Genomic DNA, 24,134 nt, shown 5'->3' with positions numbered 1-24,134 from the left:
GGGTAAACATCCTATTAACCTCAGCTGTTCAAAGATAAACCACACAAAAACATATTATTCCTATTCAACGTTCTGGAAATCTCTTTTTGAAGCCGGGAGGACCTTATAGAATAGGTGTGACCTTCAGGGGTGCAGAACTCACGTACTCGGATGTTTACTACTAGTTCATCAATGTGTGAGGCGATGTCAATGGGTCAGGTTGAGTCCTCACATTCGCCCACAGAAAAAAAACCATGGGAACGGCTCGCGTAATTGTTGAAATTGTCACCAAAAACAAACTATATTGTGGAGACAATATGACAACATTTGCCTGTATGGTATATTTCATTTTTGCTCTTCAATTTCATGCCCAAATAGTCAAAGTTATGTTGCAGGGGGTATATTGCACTAGAATTTATGGGCCCAATATAACAGATAACTCTGACTTAATGTCCCCTTTACCACTCTCTCGCTCTCTCGCTCTCTCTCTCTCTCTCTCGCGCTCTTTTGTTTTATTGTCGTTCTGTTCGGTTTCATATCCCAGTTTTATGTGGTGCTATAAAATGCCTGAGACTGTCAGGACGCGCACCATTCACAGACTCTGAGATACACAGGATTTTACATAATGTGGCCCTCGTACAACATTTTTTGCTGAAAAAACCCCAAAAGCCCCCGACACGTGTATTTTAATAGGCTATGAGTCGCGGTTGAGTAATCTTAAGCCCAGTATTAAGAGTTCAGTTGTTTTGACTCAATGTGACTTTATGGGTGGACACAGACAAAGGGTGACTCTGGGGGATTTACAGCAGGCAATGGGGTGCTATCGCCTAAAGAAAACACAGATGTCCGCGATGGGTTTCTCACAATTTCCGTCGAAAAAGGGTGGCGCAGCAAGCCATGAATTACGTAGTTTGAGCCATTGGTCGGATTCCGCGGATTCTGTTATGACACCCCCGGGAGCCCGTTACCCCTACCGCTGCCCCAGATAAACACGTTCTTATATGGAAAGGTGAAAGGAAGGCAGCAACTGTGCTATTATCACTCTCTTTATTGCGACCTTCTCTCATCTATTGCATGTCTCCCTCTCAATGCTGAGAGTCCTTCATTCGCGTAGCAATGATTACATCTGGATATTGATAAACTATTATGCAAGTGAGGAGCAGTCTTCATAAAATAATGCTCTAACAATAAGAAAGAGAGGGAAAGATAGAAAGATTTAGAAAGTTATATCTTTTCTATACTGCTTTTACCAGCCATAGCAGTACACTCCAGGCAGCGTAAGAAGGGCAGAGCTAGGGTAGAGGTGGATTTAATAGAAGGCATGAAGTATGTCATTGGAGGTTTCAAAGTCATTTTAGGTCAAAAATGAGACAAAACACCAAATTATATGGGGTGGAATACTTTATGAACCGTTATTGGAGGTTTATACATGTGAATGACATGTCACACCCTGTTCAGATGCTCTGTACATGTCTGCAACTCTATTGTTAAAATAGTTGAAAACATCCCAATTTGTTTGCTCAACTCCAAAAATGAGTCAAGATGTCCAGGTGCTGGCCCGGCTGGATTGAAACCCTGCGTCTCTGACACCCCTGGTCATGATTGATTCCGTCTTATCTCTGCAGGGCCAGTGTTGTCCAGAGGAGAGTCATCTACTTCCAGGTGCAGGGCTCCCTCACTGTTCGACTCTGTGAAAGAGGTACCTCCAAAATAACCAATCATCATTCTCCTTCCTTCTAAGTCTGTTTGTCCCATCCATCCATATTTATTATTGTCCTACTTTCTTGTCAAAATAATGATTCTTGTGTGTGTACAAATTCAGTTATGGTTGACAGCCTTGCTACTCTGGTTTTCAGGTTACCTGAATTTCAGGCACCAGATTTGGAATATGATGTTTAGCAATTTGTAGCCCCACAGCTCTCCAAGATGATTTACCAACATCATTGCTTAGCCAAACCTATAGGTCAGTCTTAAACCAGTCACAGTTGTTAACCGACGTACGGTTTCACAAATTATGTTGTCCCCTCAGCTGTTGATGTCGACATTGTACTTCCTTTTGGGAATCCTTTTCGAGCATTTCCAAATTTTGCAACTTGTTTAATATGTGGTTGACCAACACAGACACCAGAGTATAACGAATGGGTCCAGCAGTCCCATTGCATTTAAACACCAGGCACAACAGCTGGTGAATTCAGCTCTAGATGAATCCAGTCGTTGTGGAGGCACTGGCCTTAAATAAAAAAAAAAAAAAGTTTTAACACTGGCTTATTGCTGTGCCTTTTTGCAAGTTTAGGCTTACTATCAGAAAAAATCACAGCTATCATCACTCTCACGGCAAATGGACTGCAATTTATATAGCGCTTTTCTAATCTTGTGAACACTCAAAGCGCTTCACAATATGTGCCTCACATTCTCAGAAGGCAACTGTGTGAGGCACACACCTGCTACATTTGGGGTTTAGTGTCTTGCTCATCTTGCTCAAGGACACTTCAATTTGCTGCCAAGAGGAGCTGGGGATTGAACCAGGAACCCTTTTATTACTGGACAACCTGCTTTACCTCCTGTGCCACTGTCACCCTGTTGTCATTATCCATTACTATCAGTAAAAACATGGCAATTTTGCTGATGATTAGTCAAAATGAAATGCGGTCATCGGTAGGCTTGTCAAACCATCCAATCATACATTTTGGACTTATCCTGTCTGAATCCCATCAATTAAATGATAGTTGGGCATTTAAAGTTTAGGACTAAATCAGTACTGTTATTGAAAAGGTGGCATCCATGATAAAAATGTTTTACCTCCACAGAGCCTGAGCATGGTGTGGCCACAGTGAATCCAGCCATTGAGTGCTGTGCCTGCGGAACAGCCAAGTACAGACTCACCTTCTATGGAAACTGGTCTGAGAAGGTGCATCCCAAAGACTATCCCAGTAAGCTCCATAACACACTCACATATACCGACACACCAAAGGTACATATATCCTCCATTGTGTGAGTAATAGCTATAACTACAACTGATTTAATCTAATTGGGTAACCGGTGATGGATGAAGTCTGCTTTATCAAATTTAAGGAGGACAAGTTCACCGCAAGACAAAATCTCTGTAATGCAACCTGGATGTTCTTCAGAGGAATAGCGAGGTTTACATAGTGTGTAGCGTGTATGTCTGTATACTGTCAGCGGATACCAAGGGAAATGCATCACAGACAAATTAAGAAAGGAAGAAAGGTCTCAGAAAACAGGAAACGAGGCTTCTGTGCAGAATGTGGCCAAATGTGGAAAGCGATAATTATTTTCATCAGGGCAACACGTCTAACTGGAATAACTGGGGCAGTCGGCTTTTGAAGTCGGCTTCAATAACACATTATCAAAAATCAGCAACAAAAAGTATTTATCTTTTTTTAAACATCTCAATCAGTCTATCTCTATCTCTAACAATATGAGTCACTGTTTCCATTTGTCTCTCTGTCCCTGTTGGGTTCCCTCCTCTTCCTGCCTCCCAGGACGGGCCAATCACTGGTCGGCGCTGATTGGCGCATCCCACTCCAGGGGCTACGTGCCGTGGGAGTACGGGGGCTTCGCCAGCGAGGGGGTTCGTCAGGTGGCTGAGCTGGGCTCCCCCATCAAAATGGAGGAGGAGATCCGACAGAAGGTATTGTCAGCAAAATATTACGAGGGTGTGACCACCTGTCCTGTCCGCCGAAAGATATGAGATTGGAAAGACTTCCGATCTCTTTTATAATTTGAAAGTTGTGGTTTTGTGTTGGATGTGTCTTCGAGATGGTTTTTGTTGGTGAATGTGGGCTTCAGTGGGCATCAAACGTGAGTGAAATTGGTGATATTCTCCGTATAGTTGTTACAGTCAACATAATCAAACACTCTGTAAACACCTAAATACTTGGGTGCTATATATTATTAATAATAATAATAATAATAATAATAATAATAATAATAATAATATACAAAATTCAATGAGTGACAAACCTCCCATTTATTGCATATTAGATGTGAATCGTAGTGCCACTACTGCATGCTGGGGTCAATGTTGGTGATGTGATCGAACCGCAGTCAACTTTCCGTAAATGTTTGTGAAAATATCGTCCTCAACAACCAGTCACATTAAACAGGAATGAAGCTGCCACCCAAAGACTGGAACGTAATCTCTTCTTTCTATGGGCATTTCTCATTTGCCCCCCACTCAGAAAACAACAGAAAGTTGGAAGTGAGTAAATCTGTTGATGAAACTATTATTTATCCATTTGTCATAATTATTATTACTAGAGCTTCATAGCAAGATTCACTTGTTCTTCACATTGCAAGTGAATTGCAGTTAATGGTTTGACCCATGGTGTCATCAGGTTCATTATAATGGCCTTTGGCGTGTGTGTGTGTGGATTTGCTGTAATGTTAATGAGGGGTCAGATGAAATGAAAAGTGTAAACTGTAGAGAAGCCAGATACACAAGCAGGAATCGTGCACACATACAACACAACATAATTGTCCTTCCGTCACAGTGACAGTTTAGTGATTGGATTTGCCAAAGTGTGAAATTCCAATTTCCATAAACAGCATGTGGCGTGGACATTAACATCCAGACACTGGGCGGTTCTCAATCTTTTACCACCCTCATTATCCCCTCTCATTAGACCACATACAAATCTTCTGTCCCTCAATCTCACTCTCTCTCTGTGCATCACGTAGTTCTGTGGCACAGAAGACAGACAGAGAGAGAGTACTGAAGCCGGTAGTCAGCTTGACATTGGTGTCGTGTGAGGACCTATAATTAAAATTTATATTGTAGTTGAGCGCCACCAATTTTATAATAAACCTGGAGGAGTAAAAGTCAGTTTATGGCCGTACGGGCAGAAATAGAGGTCCTTATTCTTCAGGGTCATATTTTCTCCATTCAGTAATTCTCACATGAGATATGAGGTAAATACCCAACTACTTCTTGATCAAACAGTGAATGTTTATTTGTAATAAAATCATTTCATAATATTGTAAGTAGGTTGAGGTAGAAAAGGGGAATTAAAGCAAGTTTAACACAAACATACACCAGGGAAGTGGAGGAGGTCTGGTGAGGGGGACGACCAATTGAATTGGAGGGGTTGAATTTGAATGTGCACAAAGGTGCAGCTAACCCACTCTGAACGGAATAATAAAAATAAAGAAATCGCCGTGCCCACACCAACATCACTTTGCCATGAGTCTACTAGAGTCTGAGCTTACTGGATTGCGGTTCGCTGGATCACCATGGTTCGGCTTCGATGGGTGTAGTCTCGCCTTGGGTACCGAATAGTCCCCACGTGCCATTTGGTTTGGAATGATGGCAAGCAGTGATGACTGTTTGGTACCAGTTGAGGTAAAAGATGGGAGGTTTTAAGTATGAAAGTGTCTCTGAGGATCTCTATGACTCAGCAGAGTCGTGGCGTGTCAAATGAGGTTACAAAAATGGGAAACAAAGAGAAAGGAGGCTGCGCGGCAACGCGGTAAGGTTTTCAGGTAAAATGTGTGGTTGCTAGGGAGCCGCTGGGTGGGTGGGAAAAGACTGGGAAGACAATTGCGTCTGAGTGTTTTGTGTCCCTCGAGGGGGCAGAACCGGAAGTTACCTGCTTCTGATGGCCGTTGGTGGAGAAGTTGTTGCAAGGTTTTATCATTCCGTTGTAGGGGGGAGGCGTTCCCGTTTTTATGCAGATGCGTTCAAAACCCCCTTTTTTAAATCTGAATCTTGCAATTTGTCTCGTTCAATCATTTAATACCGGTATGTGTTTGTTAAATAAATCTTGAAATTAAAAAAAAGAAGGGTTACACACTAAATAATTTCGGGTTTTGGGGAAATAATGGCTGTGGCCGCTAGGGAGCATCCAAGTTCAGCAAATGGAACATAATTTAACCACATTTCATCATCAAACTTCTGATTTTGTCATTTCTCGTCACTTAAAGTCGAGAGTAGTATCGTTCTTCATAAAATCACCTCATGGAAAACATAAGGGTGGTTGCACATTAATTTAGACATTTACTTCAGTCCAAACTAGGGATGTTAGGGAAACATAGTTTCAGAAAATGAAAATGGCCAATAGTCAGAGCTGGCGATTTGCGGATTCCCGCTGTTCCACAACAGCAGGGTTTACGTAACTTTTAAATCGCAAAGCCTGCGAATAAATATAAATAAATAAATAAATAAAATAAAACTTAAATAAAATTTTATGTTACTCAATGTAACCAATAAGGCTGTCCAAGGCCGGCGCTCCCCATAGGCAAGATAGGTGGGGGCGGGGGGTGCGGCTTGCCAGAACAGTATGTTTTGGAATGACAACTGCGTATGGAACGAAACCGTGCGTGACGGGGACACTTTGTCCGTGCCCCCCCCCCCCGCCTATAGCAAATGTTTTAAGCCTCTGCGCTGCCCCCCGGTGAGACCCAGTGCAGTGTCCCGGTGCGCTGTGCGCAGCGGGTGCTGCTGGCAGAGTTCGGAACACCTGTAGAGTCCAGACAGAGCCCATTCCAGAATAATGTATCTGGTTTTTTTTTTGTTTTTAGCTTTTTTTAAACACTGCATAGCTTTCGAAATGTTAATTTTCAGATTCGAACAATAACAAGGCTTGAAGTTAAATAAATGAGTCAATATTCCACTATGATTGAAGGTTTTTCTTTTTACAGTTCAATAGTTAAATAAAGATATGTTATTCAAATCAATTCACGCATCAATTAATCTCATTCATCATAATACATTGGCCTCGCTTACAGGAAAGAACAGTTTATATGTTGACTGTATCCATTTTTGTGTTGGTGATACTATAGAATGTTTATTGCTTGTATTTAGTGAATAATACAAAAGATAAGGAGCTTTCTAAAAAATTGCATACTAAATCGCAATAATGGTCTAAGAAATGACCTTCTTTTTGATCGGTCCAAGTTGAATGTGTCTGCTCCTATCATCTTTTGGGCGCAATCTATTGTCTATTAATCTATTAATAAATTGCCTTGGTCTGTGACTTCGGTTGTCTGTGACTGTTCACGTGGTGTCACGGGGTTCAGATGAAAGGAAGCATGTCCTCTTGAAAGTAGACGGTCTCTAGTTGCATTGGGTTGGCTCGGAAACATCAGCCGTCTGTAAACCGTTGGAAGCAAACTGCGCCTTTGGGGAATTCAGATGTTTTTGGAAGGTTTCCATCAGATTCCTACCTCTCGGCTAAACTGTTAGCGTGCGAGAGAACAAGTCAGACAGAGGGGGAGAGGGAGAGAGTCTGTCTGTCTGTCTGCGGGTGGGTGCACTTGTGGGCCAGATAAGATGTGAAATCTTATCACAGAGTGTGTGAGGGAATCCTTCTGGCTGGTGTGTTTGAACCTAGCGGCATGCATACCTGCGTGTGTGTCGAGACTCCAGGCTTACTTTGTTCACCGCCTTCCCGAAAAACCATTTTATCGGTTTTGAAGTGAATGTAAACCGTCCCAAGATCCAAATGTTGCTTCTTTACTTTATTACCATCTATAGTTAGTAGTTAGTTAGCTGTAAGTGGCATAATAAAAACATAATTCAGTTGGGGACATTAATAATTATATTTATTTTGTGCCATTCAACCAAAAATCAGAATTAAGAAAAATATTTAAAAAATTCACACTAAATACAGAATTGATTTTGAAAAGAATCCAGATTATATCTGAGTTAACTGCTGTTTCTTATTGTTTTTTAGTTTATGTAAAGCACTTTTAAAACAAAAAGTGTAAGTAGCTGTTATTGATTACAAAGTACAAGTACCTCAGAAGTGTACATCGGTACAGAACTGGAGTAAATGTATCTGGGTACTTTCATCTCCCACGGTGTTTAAAACGGAATTTAAACACTGATGTTAAGTGTCTAACTCCAAACTCAAAGTACTTTTACCTCCAAACTGTACTTAGCTGAAGTACTTCAGTACATTTATTTACTGTAAATGTTGTAATGTGGATGTTTATCAGGCAGTCAGAGGGCTACCATGGGGGTCTACGTGGGGTCCATTATTACAGAAAACTTGTTGTGTTGTCACACTTAACTGTAGTTCACTGTTTTAATGCTTCATGTTCCTCTGAGCAGAAACTCTTCTCCATTAACTCTATTTGCTCGGTTAGCTGTTAGCTACATTAGCTCCAACGCACCACAGGACTCACCTACAGCCTACCGTAACTATGGTAACAGTATGAGAAGACACGCTCGGTTGTGGTCAGCGCTCGGTTCAGTTTTATCATTTTCGACACGATAGTTATACAAACAAAAATCCCTTTCGTCCCGGGGGAAGATCTCTGTTCGTCCAAAAACACATTTTCTGTTGACCCCGGTACGACGGGGCGCTGTTAGTCTGGGGCCCTGGTGTGTGCCTGTGTTTCAATGGTAAGATGCAATATTAAAGTGAGTTTGAAGTGTGTGTCTGAACCCGTCTGACCCGTCTGTGTGTTTGTTTCCAAGCATGCTTGCACGACCCCATGCTCTTAATAATCGCGGTGGTATGCACGTGCACGTGATTCTAGCGTACACGTATGTCAGCCAGAGTAGGCGCTGAAAGAAAGGTGTATCGTGCTTGTTGACCGAGGAACAATAGTGTGTTATGTGCCTGTCAGTTTGGGTTTAGACCACTGTGCGGAGATATTCGGGGCTGAGGGACGGCCCTAACTCCGCTCTTGGCTGGCCCTGTGTGTCCTTGGCAGCCGGCCCTGCCTCCCCCCCATACAATGGAGACTTTCTGGAGGCTTTCTTTGTCACTGCGCCGAGAGATGGCTTGACCGCTGTCCTATAGACTGGAATGTGGGCTGTTGTCAAATGATGCAGTCCAGGGCCGAAATATAACGTATAATCATGAAAGAAAATGTAGTATTTTTTTTTTGAAAGAGGGGAAAAAATAAATGAGAAATTTATATATATTTATTCTTTTTTTTTTCTCTCGCAACTAGTTTGCTCTGCGTTCCACACAGTATAAAATCATACTCATGTGCATGCACGCTAAAGCAGGGTTGGCCACCACCGGTCTACACGGTGTGCCCACACCCTGGAGTTACAGGTTTTGTTTTGTTTTTTTCTGTTGATCATAGGTCTAAAACAACTTTCAGTCAAAACTAGAGTTGTTCTGATACCAGTATCAGAAATGCTTCCCATACAGCTTAAAATGCTGAACCGGGTATCGGCAAGTACACGAGTCCGCAATCGATGTTACGATCTGATTTTTCGTAATTTATCCCATAACGATCAGGGTTGGGTACCGAGACCCGGTATTGAACGGGGCTTAATTAACCCGGGGCTAAATTATTAACATTATCCATAAGATCCGACGTCACCAGTTAGTACTGTTAACGGTATAGGAGAAATTAAGAACATTTATTTTCTATTTATTTAGGCTATATAACCAGTAAGGGGAAGGGGGGCGGGGCCCGCTCCCTCTGCCTGGCTGTCACACGAGGACACCCTGCCCTGAGTGAGTGACAATGGCGGAGAGAATTAAACGCTCAAAAGTCTGGTTAAATTTCACAGGAGTCGATTCCGACCATGCTCATTGCCACAAGTGCAACCAGTTGTTTGCATGTCAGGGAGGAAACATGAGCAATCTTTCAAAACAATTGGCAAAAGTGCATCACATACACACGGAGAAATGCACCGTTTTCGACTGCCATAATAATCCCATAAGGTTACTTGTTATTCAATTAAACATCAAATCCAATCCAATCGGAAAACAAACAGTAGAAACTACGTGTGCAGATTTTCCTATCGTCTGTTTGCTGGTGCTGATTTATGTTTCTGCCGGGGGGGCGGGGACACAGGGGACGCACGGCGAGCGCAGATTATTCAGAATTTGTTCATGTTTTACAAAGGGAGCCTGAGCCAGGCCGTACAACAATGATAGCAATCACATCCATACAGGGTTAGTAGTATACAGCTGTTAAAAAAACCCCGTAATAAATATATATATATACATATATATTTATTATGATTTTTTTTTATTTATTCCAATGCACTGGCATCGGTACATGATATCAGCCGATATGCAAGTTCAGGTATCGGGAAGAAAAAAATGGTATCTGAACCTCTTAACTCTGCTCACTGTAAACACACAAGTAACACAGCGTTATTGCCGAACTGCTCCGATAGCAGATGCACTGTAGTTGTATATGTGCTTACTCACTCAACCCACTTGAATGTCTGGCAATAATTTAGCGCTTTTATTTATATTTCTTTGAGTGTTTGTGTATGCGTGTACAGGATGTATTGTGTATTTGTGTGGTCTCCGCACGAGCACGCTCGTTTGACTTCGCGAGGGCGCTCACACACAGAGTTCATGCGGGGTGAACGCGTTGCAAAAGGTGGGAAGCTGGGATTGCGCAGTAATCCCTGTCTTAGGCCAGAATCCCGTCCATCCATGCGGGAGCGATGAGCAATCAGCTGTGGTGATGTGAGGACAAAGCCTCAAGACAAACCAGCGGCCCCCTCCTCTCGGGCACAGCGGCCCTTGGGCCCTCTGGACCTCGAAGGGGACCAAGCAAAACGTCCCGCTGATGCAACACCATAAACGACTCAGGTGGTCTTAAAGACCACCTACACTGCTTTTGCATTTTTGAGCTGCTTCATGCTTTTGTATGACGATCCCTGCTTTAGCACATCGATTCCACAGTCACCACCGTGCGTCTTTGATGAGATAACTGATTTTTGCAAAAGTTAACCATTACAAGCATTTATTAAAACGGTGCTTGGGGTTAAAAAAGTCAGGTATGGCTATAGAAGTAGGCACACCCTCTTAACACGCCCTATGAAATGAAACCATTTTTTTTCACACTCATTCTGCCTCATAGGAAAGATCCTCCGCCTCAAAACTTTTGTTTGAGTGGGCGCTACCTTCAGTTAGCGTAATTGAGAATCTGCTTTGTTTATCACAGGTTGTCACAGCAATCCCTGGTGCTTCACATTCAACCAACGATCGCACCCCTGTTTTCCTTGAGGAGAAACTTTGGCACATGAATTTGGCATTCAAGTAAAGTTAATTTGGAAGAAACGATGACTAAATGTGAACGTGAGCTCAGAGGCCCGGCAGACAAGGCCCGGCATGCATAAACGCAGCAGAAACTATGCTTGACGGGCTCACCAGCACGCACAGGATGTGCCACGTCCCACCAGGGGAGAGCTGGAGCGTGTTCAGAGTGTTGCTGTGTTAAATCTCGGCACTCAGCAGTGCGCCCCGCAGGTTTCAACATGCCGGGACCCTAAAACGGCTTTATGTCAGTCATCTTTCAGGCTCCCCGGGGGGAAAAAGGTTGGCGCTGACACTGTGACCAATCAGAGTCGGAGATGGATTGACGTCCTTCGTTGTTGGCGGGCAAAAGAAAATCTGGGGGTGGGGTGGAATACATAGTTTTCACCTTATATCTAGATGGACAGATAGATATTTTTTTATTCATCCATCAAAGAAAGTGTTACACCAGTTGGCTCAAATTTTAAACTATAGACAATAATAAAATATAAAATGTACAATAATAGAATTCAAGTAAAAAATTGCCAATAATCATATCAAGAAAAGATAATCCTAAAATAAACATGAATAATTTTGGCAATATACAATTAACCTAAAGAATTAACAATAAACCTCTGGGATCATCATTTCAAATTGTGACAAAAGTTAAAAATAGTTCTGGTAATAGTTAAAAATAAAACATTTTATAATTTACAATTTATATTTCTAATCAACTGGGAAGAATTTTTAATTTAATTTATTCAGATTAAATTTCAAAGAAGGAGAGGCCTAGGATTTCTTTTTTACTGATGGTTAAAGTATAAAAAGAACAAGAGTATTTTTCCTCCTTTTTAGTGTCACATCTTACTTCCAACAGGGGGGGAAAATGGGACTAAATTAGATGGGCAGCCTAATTATCGACCGCTGGGAAATGTCATGAAGCAAAAAGTATGGATAATCACACACGAGGAGGTACTAGAACTTGAAGTGCAAAAACCCAAGCTTTTTACATTTTTGTGAATGCCACGCCGCACGATAGTGTAGAGGGCGGAGAAAAAAATACAGAACAAGAATCAATGAACACCAACCTAATTAAGACATTGCTGTGAAATGTCAGGCAATCTTAAGCCCGGTGCGAAAATGTCAAGGGCAGCCGGGCTAGAGGCAAATTCCATTGACTTTGCAGCGCCGCATTTTGATGGAGTGATCCACATGTGACAGCTATACCTACAGAGTTTGTTTGGTGTAATTACATTACCATTTTGGGTGACAAGCTTATGTGAAATTGAATAGATTTCTTGGTGGGTTTGTACTTTACAAATGATGTAAAGGCGCGCTTTTAATTTGAAGGCCGTGGCAGTGAGTGAGTAGAGACTGGCCGAAGATTTGGACTGGATGTTGCAACCAAAAAATAATTCTAATTTTTTTTTTGTCCAGTTTCACTTGTAGTGTGAACACATAAAATTCATAGTCCACACTTTTATTTGAGAGTTGGGGCGAACCCCAAATACCTTGAATACTCATTTTTTTCTTTTTGAGCCTACTCACCTTGTATTGCTTTTTTATTTTATCCTTGCTTTACACTGCAAAGAATTTGTGCAATACAATGTTGAACCTTTGAAAAGAAAAAAAAGTTATGATTGTTAATAAATATTTTATTATACTTTTGGTCAGTGCCATAAAAAACATGCTTTATACGCCTGGTTTTTGGTACTCAATACCAAGGGTATTTGGTACCCTAAGGTATTGATCAAAATAACCCAATTCCAAGTAGTAGCGAAACTTCTCCAGTCAAATAATACCTGCATTCAATTACTTTTGTACCCAGATCTAGAAAAAAAATTATTATTAATTATTATTACCACCGCAAGCGTTTTTCCATTTAATGCGGTGTGTGATTGGCTCACTACCGCAGCAACAGTCTGTTGAAGGACAGGTTCACAATGTGTCTTAAAACACGTCAGGTGTCATTTGAACAGTGAAAGAGGTTTTCCTCCCTGTAATTATTCCTCCTGTACTTGCTATTTGTTTAAAATGACACTGCCCAAATACTGAAATGTACAGTTCTGCACAGTTATTTAATAAATATTTCAATAATTTGAACACTTTCAAAATGTATTCATTTTAAACATAATTTGAATGTTGAGGAGTGGCGACATTTTACGTAACTGTATGCTTCCATTCACATGATGGGTATAGTAGGAAAAAAAAGGTATCGAATTAAGTACTTTATTGGTATCGAAATCATTTTAATGGTGCTGGTACTGGTATCATAATCTATTAAACACAGGGTAGAGCAGACAAGCAGACATTCCTGCTTGCACGGCTGTCACTGCTTTTATGTAGCTAGTTTAAAAAATATATAAATACACACAAATAAGTTGTGAAGTATGGCCTTCTGAAAAAAGTTTAGTGCGTTTTTAAACTTTCAGGGGCAGATGTGCTGGGTGCTAAAACACCCCTGGGCTTTAAGCGCGGCGTTGAACGTGGGCGGAGAAAAGTGTCCCCCGGAGGAAGAAGTCGACACTATAAAGACGTGTGGACACAGAGCTTTAGCCTTTTTTTTTAAGCGCCACCCCGTGCCATCGGCCTGAGCTGTAAAGCACCCTGGGCTGGTGCCTGTCAGGTTTTTTTTTTGTTTTGTTTTGTTTTTTTTCCCACAGCCCCTTTGGTGCCCTGCCAAGAGGAGGCACTCCCTCCATCAAAACGATCTGGGACCCGCACCGCTGTCTTATCTCTGGTGGAAAGAGCGGTGTCACCGTGGCCCCTGGGGAGCGTTTTTATTTGACTTTCCTTTTGTCTTTTTCAATTTCCTGATGCTCCCTTCTTCCTCACCTCTGTCCTCCCCTCTCTCTTTACCTCCACATTCCCTCCTTTCTTACCAACTTCATTCTGTCCTTCCTTCCCTCCTTCCTTTCCTCCTCCTCCAGTCCCTCTTCCCTAAACTCATCCCTCTCCTCTTTCCTTACCACATCCCATTCTTCCGTACCCTTCCATTCCTCCCTTCCTTGCTTCCCGCCACCTTCCTTACCTCCTGCCTTACCTCTTCCTTCCCTCCTTCCTTATCTGCTCCTGTACTTCTCCCTTATCTCCATAATTTCCCTCTCCATTCCCTCCCTCCTTCATCCTTACCACTTTACCTCGTCTTTTCCCTCCTTCCTTGTCCCCCCTTTCGTCCTGCCTTACCTCCTGTCTTCCCTCCTTCCTTAACTCCTTTCACCTTCCTCGTCTATTTGCCGAATTTTCATGCAGTCTGCTTTTTCCAGACATTGCTTGCTTCTTTCTGAGAAACCCCTTTTTCCCTCATCCTCCGGTAAGCAACTCACTTTTTCTCTTCCCTTCATCAGTGTCAATTGTGACTGTCAGTCTGACCGTCTACCCCCCATCTCTATTTCTCATGTTTACCCTGATGGAGGGGCGTTTGAGGGTGGGTGTGTATGTATGTGTGTGTGTGTGTGTGGGGGGGGGGGGGGGGGGGGGTGCTAAAGCAAAGATGGCAGAAGGCGGAGTGAGGCGACTGAGCTGTCCTTCACTTTCATCTGTGTGCTCAAAACCCTTCACAGGAAATTGGTGCGGACCTCCCTAAGATAGACCACACATACACACAAACCAATACGCTTGCCCGATGTTTTTATTGCTTGGCGTACAGGCTGAGACTATAGAATGGAGGCGCAGTGCTCGGAGCTCTGACAGCCGTCTGAACCCCCCCACCCCCCCTTTCTCTTCTTGTCTCTCTTCCTTCCAATCATTGCTGTTTTCTTTCAGGGGTGTTTTGTCAGCTTGTCACAATGTCGAGGTTCTCCTGAAAGCGAAGGGGCGTCCGTGCGTGCGAGGTGGTTGTTCCCAACAAGCTCGGTGAGAGGTTGCCTCTCTCTGACAGTTTGTGAGGATGGCAACGTTGAACTCGGCTCTAACCACGTCCGGTCCCGTATCAGCTGTTTGCACCGTCTCTCCTCCGTGGCGGGTCGCTGGTGGGTCGTGTGGGGACGCGGTTGGCCGGGGGAAGGCTAGGTGGGCCCCCTGCCGGCTTGCGCCTGGTGGCTTAAGGTGTGCTGACGGCCTTTGCTCCCGCTGCGCGGCTTCTCTGTGGCTGGTGCCCTGGGTGCAGGGGGTGGTGAAGGGCCCATATATGGGGGGGCCTGCTGCTGTCGGCGGGGCGGGGGGCGGCTGACATCTGGGTGCCCTGCGCTGAGCATGCTCTGCTACGTGGATGGCGCTCGTGGCCGGGTGGGGCGGGCCTCGCCCTTGCAGGGGCGTGGGTGAGCATGGGGGTCCTGTCGGCTTGCAGGCAGGTGGTTAGGGCGGGGTGTCCGGCTGTCGGTGGGGGGGCTGGCTCCGGGTCTGCAGGCCGGGTTCTGCACCTGCAGCTGCGTCTTATGCCTGCACTTGGGGGTGGGTTGTATGTGTGCGCCCCTGGGGTGCGGGGTCTCCTCGTGCTCCCTGGGACTGGGTTATGCTCATCGGGGCTGGGTGTGGGTGTTGCTCTGTGGGCTTCCGGCTTCTCTGAAGGCCCGGGGGTCTTCTGCTGCTGCCAAGCGGGTGCTTAGGGCTTTCCTGCAGCTGTGGGGTGTCTGTGCAGCTGCGGAGCTCGGGGAGGCTTTGGGGCCCTTTCTGTTGCTTGGAGGTGCCAAGACATAATACCGACCTTCTCCACCAGAACCAATTGGGATAAGTCCTGTACACTCACCGGTGGACACCTCACATACACACACACACACACACACACACACACACACACACACACACACACATACACAGACGTACACACCACCAACGCACCCCAGCACCCTCCTGGTTGCATTCCTCTCCTTTCCTCCCTCATTTGCTGCCATAACTATGACAGGAAGAGGCCGCGTGACCAGTTGTAGTTCCAGTTTTCCTGGACCTGATTAACTCGGTTTTTCAATACATGATGTCGTCCGATGTTTATGTATTCTGTGTACTTGTTGTTTGGTTCTATGTTTATGTTTTTTCCATGTACATGTTGTTGTTTGGTTCTAAGTTTAATTGTCTCACCCGTGGTGATTCTCCCCCTATTGGAGTCGTGATAAGTTCACTAATGGCCACCAACAACTTTTCGTTGGCATCTCTAATTATGTAGTAAAATAGTTCTCCAAAGAGGGGGATTGGTGGTGGCTCTGTATAACCAAAACTGCTCTTGTCATCCTACAGGTCGTCCACAGGACAGAGTTATTGTAGTTGTTCTTGATGATTTAATAATTAATAAAGAGTTGCATTGCAGGTTGAGAAGTTGAACTCCACTTGCAGACTAACTCTGTCCTAGATGCAATAGCATACAAATACCCTGTGTTGTATGCCCAGCATGCTGACAGCACAGGTAAAAAAAAAAAAAAGAGGTAAAATTAAATAAATAAATACATATACAATAAAAACACAGTGCGTCACACGCAGCAGTCTGCAGTCTTTGTTTTTAATTAAATTAAATTATTTTGAAAGAAAGAAAAACACAGCACAATTATTATTCTAAACAAAATAAATAAATAAATACATTTCTATCGTCTACAGTTTATTCACGGACACTTTTATGGAAGCAAATAAATACCATAATGTTTCGAATATTTAAAGCCATTGAATTTATATATTGAAATTTGAACTACTTTGAATTAATAACATTGCAATATTTTTACTTTTATTTCAATTCTTGATTTATTTGTTTTTTTCAATGTTTGAAAATTCAAATCCAAAAATTTGAGTTGCAGATATTCCTTAAACTAAATTCAGGTTGCTGGAATTCAAATTTTGGTCAATTTTGGATCAGAAAAATTCAGTTCATTTATATATATATATTGAAGTTTTTATTTCAATATATAAAATTCAATGGCTTTTTAACTATTAAAAACATAATGGCACTTATTTGCTTCCATACAGTTGGGATTAATTCCTCCTTCTTTTCAAAGATTTGTTTGCTGAGTTACTCAGATGGTGGGCGGTTCTTATTAGACTGTCGGTGACGACAATCAGGGGAGCAAAGCTCAACGGCTAGTCTTTTTTCACAATTTGTGTGTTAGTAGGCCCATCAGAGACCCAACTGTATGTTCACAAGCACTGAAAAAGTGAGTTTTGCAATTGGTCCCCTTTAAATGTTAAATGGACTGCATTTATATTGCGCTTTTCTAGTCTTGTGGCTCCAAGCACTTTACAGTACAGTACATGCCTCACATTCACCCATTCACACATCGATGGCAGCGGCAGCCGTGCAAGGCGCACACCCGCTTGACGAGAGTAGTTAGGGGTTATGTGTAAGGGTGCTCTGATCAGGGTTTTTGGGGCTGATCACCGATCGCTGGAGGCAGTATCAGCTGATACCGATCACAGGGTCTATTTGAAGCCTTTTACTTATCGTGTAGCATTATTTATTTATTTAACTATTCTTAACAACATTGTATTATTATATATTGAAATTAAGAGACGAAAAAGTATCATGAATTCACAACTATTCATTTATTGTTAAGCAACATGTGCAACATATTCCACCCTCTCTCTTAAGCATGAGGGGCAAAGCTTTGGATTTAGACCCCATTTAAACCTGGCATTAAGCTGCGTCTTTGGTGATGATCACAAGTGGACAGCTCTAAGGCCAGGTGTAAATGCACCCAATGCGGTTTTGAGATCCGATAGCTCAGACCATATTCGGAGGTGGTCTGGGCCACATATGGCCACATTCTTTTAGCAATATAAATGCATCCTGGACCACATTGAAGGACCGCCTACTCAAATGACGTCCTCCATATACTCATTTGCACCCCAACGGCGTCATGTTAAAGTCCGGATTGGCTTTTAGTGTAACCCATTACATTACGCAGACGCTTTTATCCAAAGCGACTTACAATTATTCAAACACCAATGGACACAGCCATCAGGAGTTAAGTGTCTTGCTCAAGGACACGACAGCATGCTAGCAGGAGGAGCCTGGGATCAAACCAGCAACCTTTAGGTTACTAGATGACCAGCTCTACCTCCTGAGCTACCATTCCTCAGATAATCAGTGTAGAAGACAAAGCAGGACTGGTGGACAGACATCACAGCCAGGTTTCCCACACGTTTTGCTGAGACAAGTGCCAGAAGCAGTGCTGACTTCAACGACCTACATTTTAATACCACCTCCTGGAGAGGCCGCAATGAGGGTCTTGTTAAGGCATTCAACACCAAAACCAAATCCCATTTCGGAGTCAGTGACCGCACCCACAAGAACCTGGAAGCCAAAATGTAACTGCCCGGTGGCTTGCAATCCACTCCATTATGGTAAACCATGAGGCTGGACGTTGCCAAGCCTTTTACATGCAGGCCTTGGAGGACACCGAGCATGACCCCAATATTACAGGATAATGGGTAATTTCCACACACCAGCGCTAAAAAGCTAGCCAATCAGATGTGTAAAGCGCCCTCATTGACGGGGCTCTAGTGCTCTGAATTATTTCCACCACCTCCATGGGAAAACCTTTGTTTAATAGCCGGTCCTGTTCAGGGGCCAGGCGACCATTTTCCATTTGTGGGGAGCAGGATGGAAGATTTCCCCCGCTGCCTGCTTCAGGAAATCCGACCAAAGCGGGAGCACCCACGGTGTACCCACGATGAGGGACCTCAGGTCCGCGAACTAAGTCTTTGTCAGCCACCAAGATGCCACTAGAACCAGTTCCACCCTGTCCTCCCTCACCTTGTCCAGCACCTGCTGCAAGAGTGGGAGAGGAGGGAATGCATACAAACAAGCCCGAGATCAGCGGTGAGTGATGGCATCGTGGCCCAATGGGGGGTCGTCTTTTTTAATGGAGTACCATAGAGGACAATGAGTCCCGTCTCGTGAAGCGAGCAGATCCAGCTCTGCTCGCCTGAATCGACAGCAGATCATGTCCATGACCAGCGGATGAATGTGCCAATAAGACGCTTGCGGCCATCCCCTCAAGATTAGGTCCACTCCCAGGTTTTGCCTGCCATGAATGTGATATGCTGACAGGGAACAGAGGTGGGAATGGGCCCACAGCAAAGTCCTTGATGCCACGTGATGCCAGGCTAGAGAGCGGACGCCACTCTGACGAATTATATAAGCAATCATCGTGTTGTCGGAACGTAGTAGTGGTGTCACCTCACCCACAGAGCGAAAGTGTTACAGGGCCAACCTGCCTCCACCTCCAACACATTTGTGTGCCTGGTCTCGTGTGCACCCCAGCGCCTGCTGATCATCCTCCCCTCGCAAACAGCGCCCCAGCCATACAGGGAGGCATCGGTGTTTTATCACCACATGCAGTGTCACCGGACCCAGCTGGACCCCTTTTATGAGGTTGCCGGGGCACAGCCAAAACCTCAGGCCGTCTCAATACTCCTGTATAATGGTCAGTACCTGGGAGAGGTCCCTGGATGGATGCACCTGCTACTTTATAAACCAGCGTTGCAGGGGTCTCATGCTGAACAGACCCAGTAGTACTGCAGCTGAGGCAGCCGCCGTCAATCCTAGCAGGACAATAACCTGATGTGCCCTGGTGACCTTGCGCAGGGACAGCGTGCAAGCTGCATTGCAAACCTCCTTGACTGAGTCAGCTGTACAAGCATCAGCCTTGAGTCCAGATCAAGACCCAAGTACACAGTCCACTGGGCTTAGAACAAGAACACTCTTTTTCCAATTTACTAGAAAACCCAGGGTGCAGAGATGGTCGACCAGTGCCCCCATGTTGGAGAGTGCCAATTCCCTCAATCCCGCTTTTATCAGGAGATTGTCCAGATATGAGAGAACCTTTATTCCCTGGGTGCACAGAGGGGCAAAAGCTGCCAGCACACAAATAGTGAATATTTTGGCGGCCAGAAAGAGACCAAACGGGAGAACACAAAACACTACACTCTGTCCTGAAAGGGGAAACTCAGATATTTCCTGTGCCTTTCCACAATTGGTATGTGAAAGTAAGCATCTTCCAAATCCAGCGATGTGAACCATTCTCCTCGTCGGATCAATTTGAACAGGGGATGGTGTGTTAACATTTGAGCTTTCTCAATTCTCAGATCCAGAATTGGTCTCAGTGAAGAGCTGTCTTTTATTGGAATGAGGAAATGTATACTGAAAAAGCCACACTTTCTCTCCCCGTCCAGTACCGGGTGAATGGCGCCCTTCTCCACCAAGGACTGAATTTCATGTTGCATGATGAACAACGTTGAGTCCAAGACTGTCCATCTGTGTGACTCCATCGAACGCTGGTGGACGAAGGGCGAACTGCAGTGCATAGCCCTTTCGAGGCGTCCTCTCTACGCAAGGGTAAACTGTGCATACGCATCTCCATATGCTCACACAAGCGCAGAGGCATGCTGTGGTTTCTGGTAATGATGGAACCAGGGCGGATTTGCCTACAAATTAAGCCTCGAGCCACATTCTCTGGGCAGGGAGGCTCACACCTGTGTTCATGTGTTAGGTGACGTGCCCTGGCCTCACCTGAGGCTTTGGTCTCATATTTTTGTTTCGGGCCATGAAGCACGTGTTTCTGAGTGGACAGGGGGCTTAGATAAAAACACTGGGAAAATACACTGGAGGGAGGGAGGGTAAATAAAGACTCTGTATTTTGTGTACATTCACCACACGGCTTTTCACTGGCATGGGACTTGGTACAGTAGTATGTCTTTTTCGTGCTAAAACTGGAGGTCGAGCTGACGGTCCAGTCACACAAATCCCCTCTCCGTACCGGCTGAGGTCCCCCACACTTTCCTACCCCTCACCGTCGAAACCTGCGGCTGCTGGGGACAGAGGAAGGATTCCTATTCCAGCCCTTCATCCCGTCAGACAGTCTGATCTGGGCCCCCATGCAATCTTGGACCCTATCACATGCCCTGTGTCTTGCGCCGCACCCTTGGCCATTGTGAGGCAGAAGTTGGTGGCCTTGTGCAGTTCCACGTAGGTTTCAGGGGTGGCATTCCCCTCCATCTCCCGTGGGAGCCTGGCCTGGTATGCCTGCAGCAGGCAGACGTGGTTCAGCAGGGCAGCAGCCTGCCGGTGGCCTTGTAGGATTTCTTCGCCAAATTTGCAGTCAGCCTACATGCCTTGTACGATAGCTGAGGCTTTTCCGTGGCAAGGGAGGGGCACAGGTGGGCAGCTACCGATTCCTCCACCGGGGGCATAGCCAACCCAGCTCCAGCTCTGCGTTCAGGAGAGAGCGTCTTCTGAGGAGCTCCCCAAGACGACCTCACCACCTCCTTGGTGGTAACTTGGGGGCAAAATCCTCCAGCACCGGAAGGGGACGTGGGCGGGGAGGCTGATCCCCAGCCTCGGTAACTCCAATATTACAACATGTTAATGCACATGTGCATGTGCAAGGAGGGGCTGTGCGCTACGAAGATTTTAGGTGAAATAGTAAAAAAAAATGTTTTAATTAATATGTGGCGGTCAATGTTCACATTGTGGTGGGCCGCCACAAATAAATCAATGTATGGGAAACACTGCTGTGCATAACGGGGAAGAGAAATTGTCTCGTGTGTTTTGTGTCATCTGATCGGCTGTTCTGATCACATCATTTTGAATAAATATCACAATTGGTGGCCGATATATCGGCACACCCCACACTGACCCGCTCTCCCCCCTGAGCCGCCCAAAGAGGCGGATTGGATGAGATCGGTCGGTCTACAGACAGAAGAAGGACGATCACATAACTTTTGTGATGGCTTCATGTTCTGCAGTTTTCTTTGAATTTGTAAACGAGAAAAGAGGAGGAAAGAATGGAATGCTGCTTTGGTCCAACTGGAAATACTTTAGACCGCATGCTGTCGAGGCCAATTGGTGTTTGTGCTGAGATTTATCTATTTTACTTGTATTTGGAACGCCGTGGAATCCTTTCTTCTTTTTTCTTATCACTGAGAGGAATGTTACGTTTTAAGACTATTTTACCAGCTGTGACTCTTGGTGGTAGCCATCTTAGAAGTAATATATTGTGGGACAGTTTAACTTTCTCTCTTTCTATCTCTCTCTCCTGCTCTCTCTCATTCTCAATCTGCACTTCACACTTTGACCTCTATAGTCTAAGTCTGCATTTAGGTTTACATGGCGGGGCCCTTTCGCCTGTCTGCTCAGGTTTATCCTCCACGGTTCCTCCTGTTTCCACGCACATGCATTAATTTGCGTGGTGTTTAAACTCAGATTTACCTTAGCCATTACACGTGTCATCAAGCGGAATTCAGGGTAAAAACTTGACTGTGCTGCAAAACTTTCCCCAACTAAAACATTTGACACATTAGTGCCGAATGACCGTACATGGCCGCACATTTTCCGAACATTCCTCGTGCCTACGTGACTATCTGGGTCTCGCAGAGGAATGGGGTTAGCAAGCACCGGGGATGTGGTTCCGGAATTCCTGTGATAATCCCGTTATTTTTCATGTAAAAAGATTTTGTTTTTTTTTTTCTTTATGTGGAAAGTTGAGGGAGATAAGGGGGCTTCAAGCGTAAATTATGAGGTACTGCTATAACGTGAAGACAGTTTGTTCTATATAACATGCAGGGAAAATTATTTTTCATAATATGTTTTTTTACTCCATGTCATAAAATGACTCCAGGGTAGCTTATGTCTTTAAAAATTAATACCAGCTCCGTATGACCCAATGCCTCACAGTTCTCCATGCCGGAAGCCATGTTTTTGTTGTTGTTATGAAATAATTTATATGTAAAGATATATATCTACATATATACATATCGTCTTGACAGGGTGCAGAATACAATATGTTACATCATAACCCTTGCGGTTATAAGAAAGGAATGAGTTGGTTTATTTGCTCACAGATTTTTCGCATTGATGCATTGAATATATCCATCTGCGGCATACACAACAATATGTACCACCAATCACACACACACACACACACACACACACACACACACACACACACATATACACACACACACACACACACACACACACACACACACACACACACACACACACACACACACACTCGTTTGCATACTGCTGTATGCAAACCTGGTGGGGGAGGGTGTGGCACACAGTGTAATGAAGCAAAATTTATTTGTCCAAACTATACGTGGACTTTTCACTTTTCACCCAAAAGGTGGGTGGGAAATGAGAGACGGCTCTGTAAAGCCACTCACCTAGCGCATTTGCCAGTGTGTGTGTGCGTGTGTGTCCTTTGTCTTTCCTAGAGTGTGTCTCCTTGTCATTGGCAGACATGTGGGAGAACTACACTCCACTAGAATTCCCAGTGCCTGAGAGGTAGTGACTTCATTGAACAGCTGTGGACAGTGAGACTCACACACACACACACACACACGCACACACTCACGCTCACAAAGACAATGTTTCTCTGGGGGGGATTTTAGAAAGCTTTTTGGAGTCTGACAGACGGATGGCCCTTCACGGCTCACTCTAATTGGCTGAAAGGTTCAGCCAGGCCAGATAAAGGCAGACAAGCGGACGCACAGAGCCTCAAAATTAAGACGACAACCCCCCGAGACGTTCCCCCTCTTGTTTATACGATTATTTTATGGCATCCCAGCCTTATTAGCGCTCCCCGTCGCTCGGCAGGTCACCGGCGTTATGAGCTCGCGTGGCGTTAGGAGTGCATAATTGGCACTGCACTTGAGAGCCACACGGGAACCGGTGCAATAATGAGTAGCTCTTCTCGCAGTTTACACCATTTACCCCACCACCTGACTCAGACTTATGTCAGATTTGAACAAATTCCTGGACGGCTTTCTTTTGAATTCAGTTTGCGCTCCCTTTTTCTTTTTTTTAAATGTTCACTTAAATGGAGTAGACCTATGGGTAATCACATTTCAACAGTTTTTCCTTTTCTTTTTTTAACCGTGGCGTGGGTGACTATTAGATTGAAATTGACTGGAGTAGTGACATTACTGAACACTTTCCAAAATCATCAATGGCGTCAAGAACATCAAGAAATGCACAAAATGTTAGACGATCTAATCATGTCATATCATATGTGATATATTCAGATATATCAGTTCCCTACAGTGTAGCGGCAGAAAATATGAAGGTTAGAGTAGAGGTGAGCAGCGTAGAGGTTTAGTAGAGGGGGGTAGAGTAGGGTAGAGTAGAGGAGGAATGATGCTTCTCTAGCTCCTGGTCGGCTGACAAGTCCCGTGCACCAATCCCCCTCTGTAAGAAGGACAAATATTGGAAGAGGTGAGAAAGTCAGCCACCACCATCTGCGCCCCCAGCCTATGGACCAC

General features: G+C 44.4%; 1 protein-coding gene across 2 annotated transcripts in view; it reads left to right on the top strand.

Moving 5' to 3' along the window:
* LOC307231436 (spondin-1-like) overlaps positions 1–24,134 on the top strand; it is a gene marked incomplete at both ends in the record, with an annotated part of 100,411 nt that overhangs the window by 24,065 nt on the left and 52,212 nt on the right. For both annotated transcript variants that reach the window (XM_080002139.1, XM_080002138.1), the window contains 3 exons: positions 1,605–1,678; positions 2,787–2,909; positions 3,483–3,631. In XM_080002139.1, coding sequence (XP_079858265.1) covers positions 1,605–1,678; positions 2,787–2,909; positions 3,483–3,631 — 346 coding nt within the window. The remainder of the gene's footprint in view (positions 1–1,604; positions 1,679–2,786; positions 2,910–3,482; positions 3,632–24,134) is intronic.

Source organism: Zeus faber (assembly GCF_960531495.2).
Source record: "Zeus faber genome assembly, chromosome: 6".
Taxonomy (NCBI): domain Eukaryota; kingdom Metazoa; phylum Chordata; class Actinopteri; order Zeiformes; family Zeidae; genus Zeus; species Zeus faber.
The sequence above is the reverse complement of the archived record's forward strand: the minus strand, read 5'-3'. Positions and strand labels throughout refer to the sequence as shown.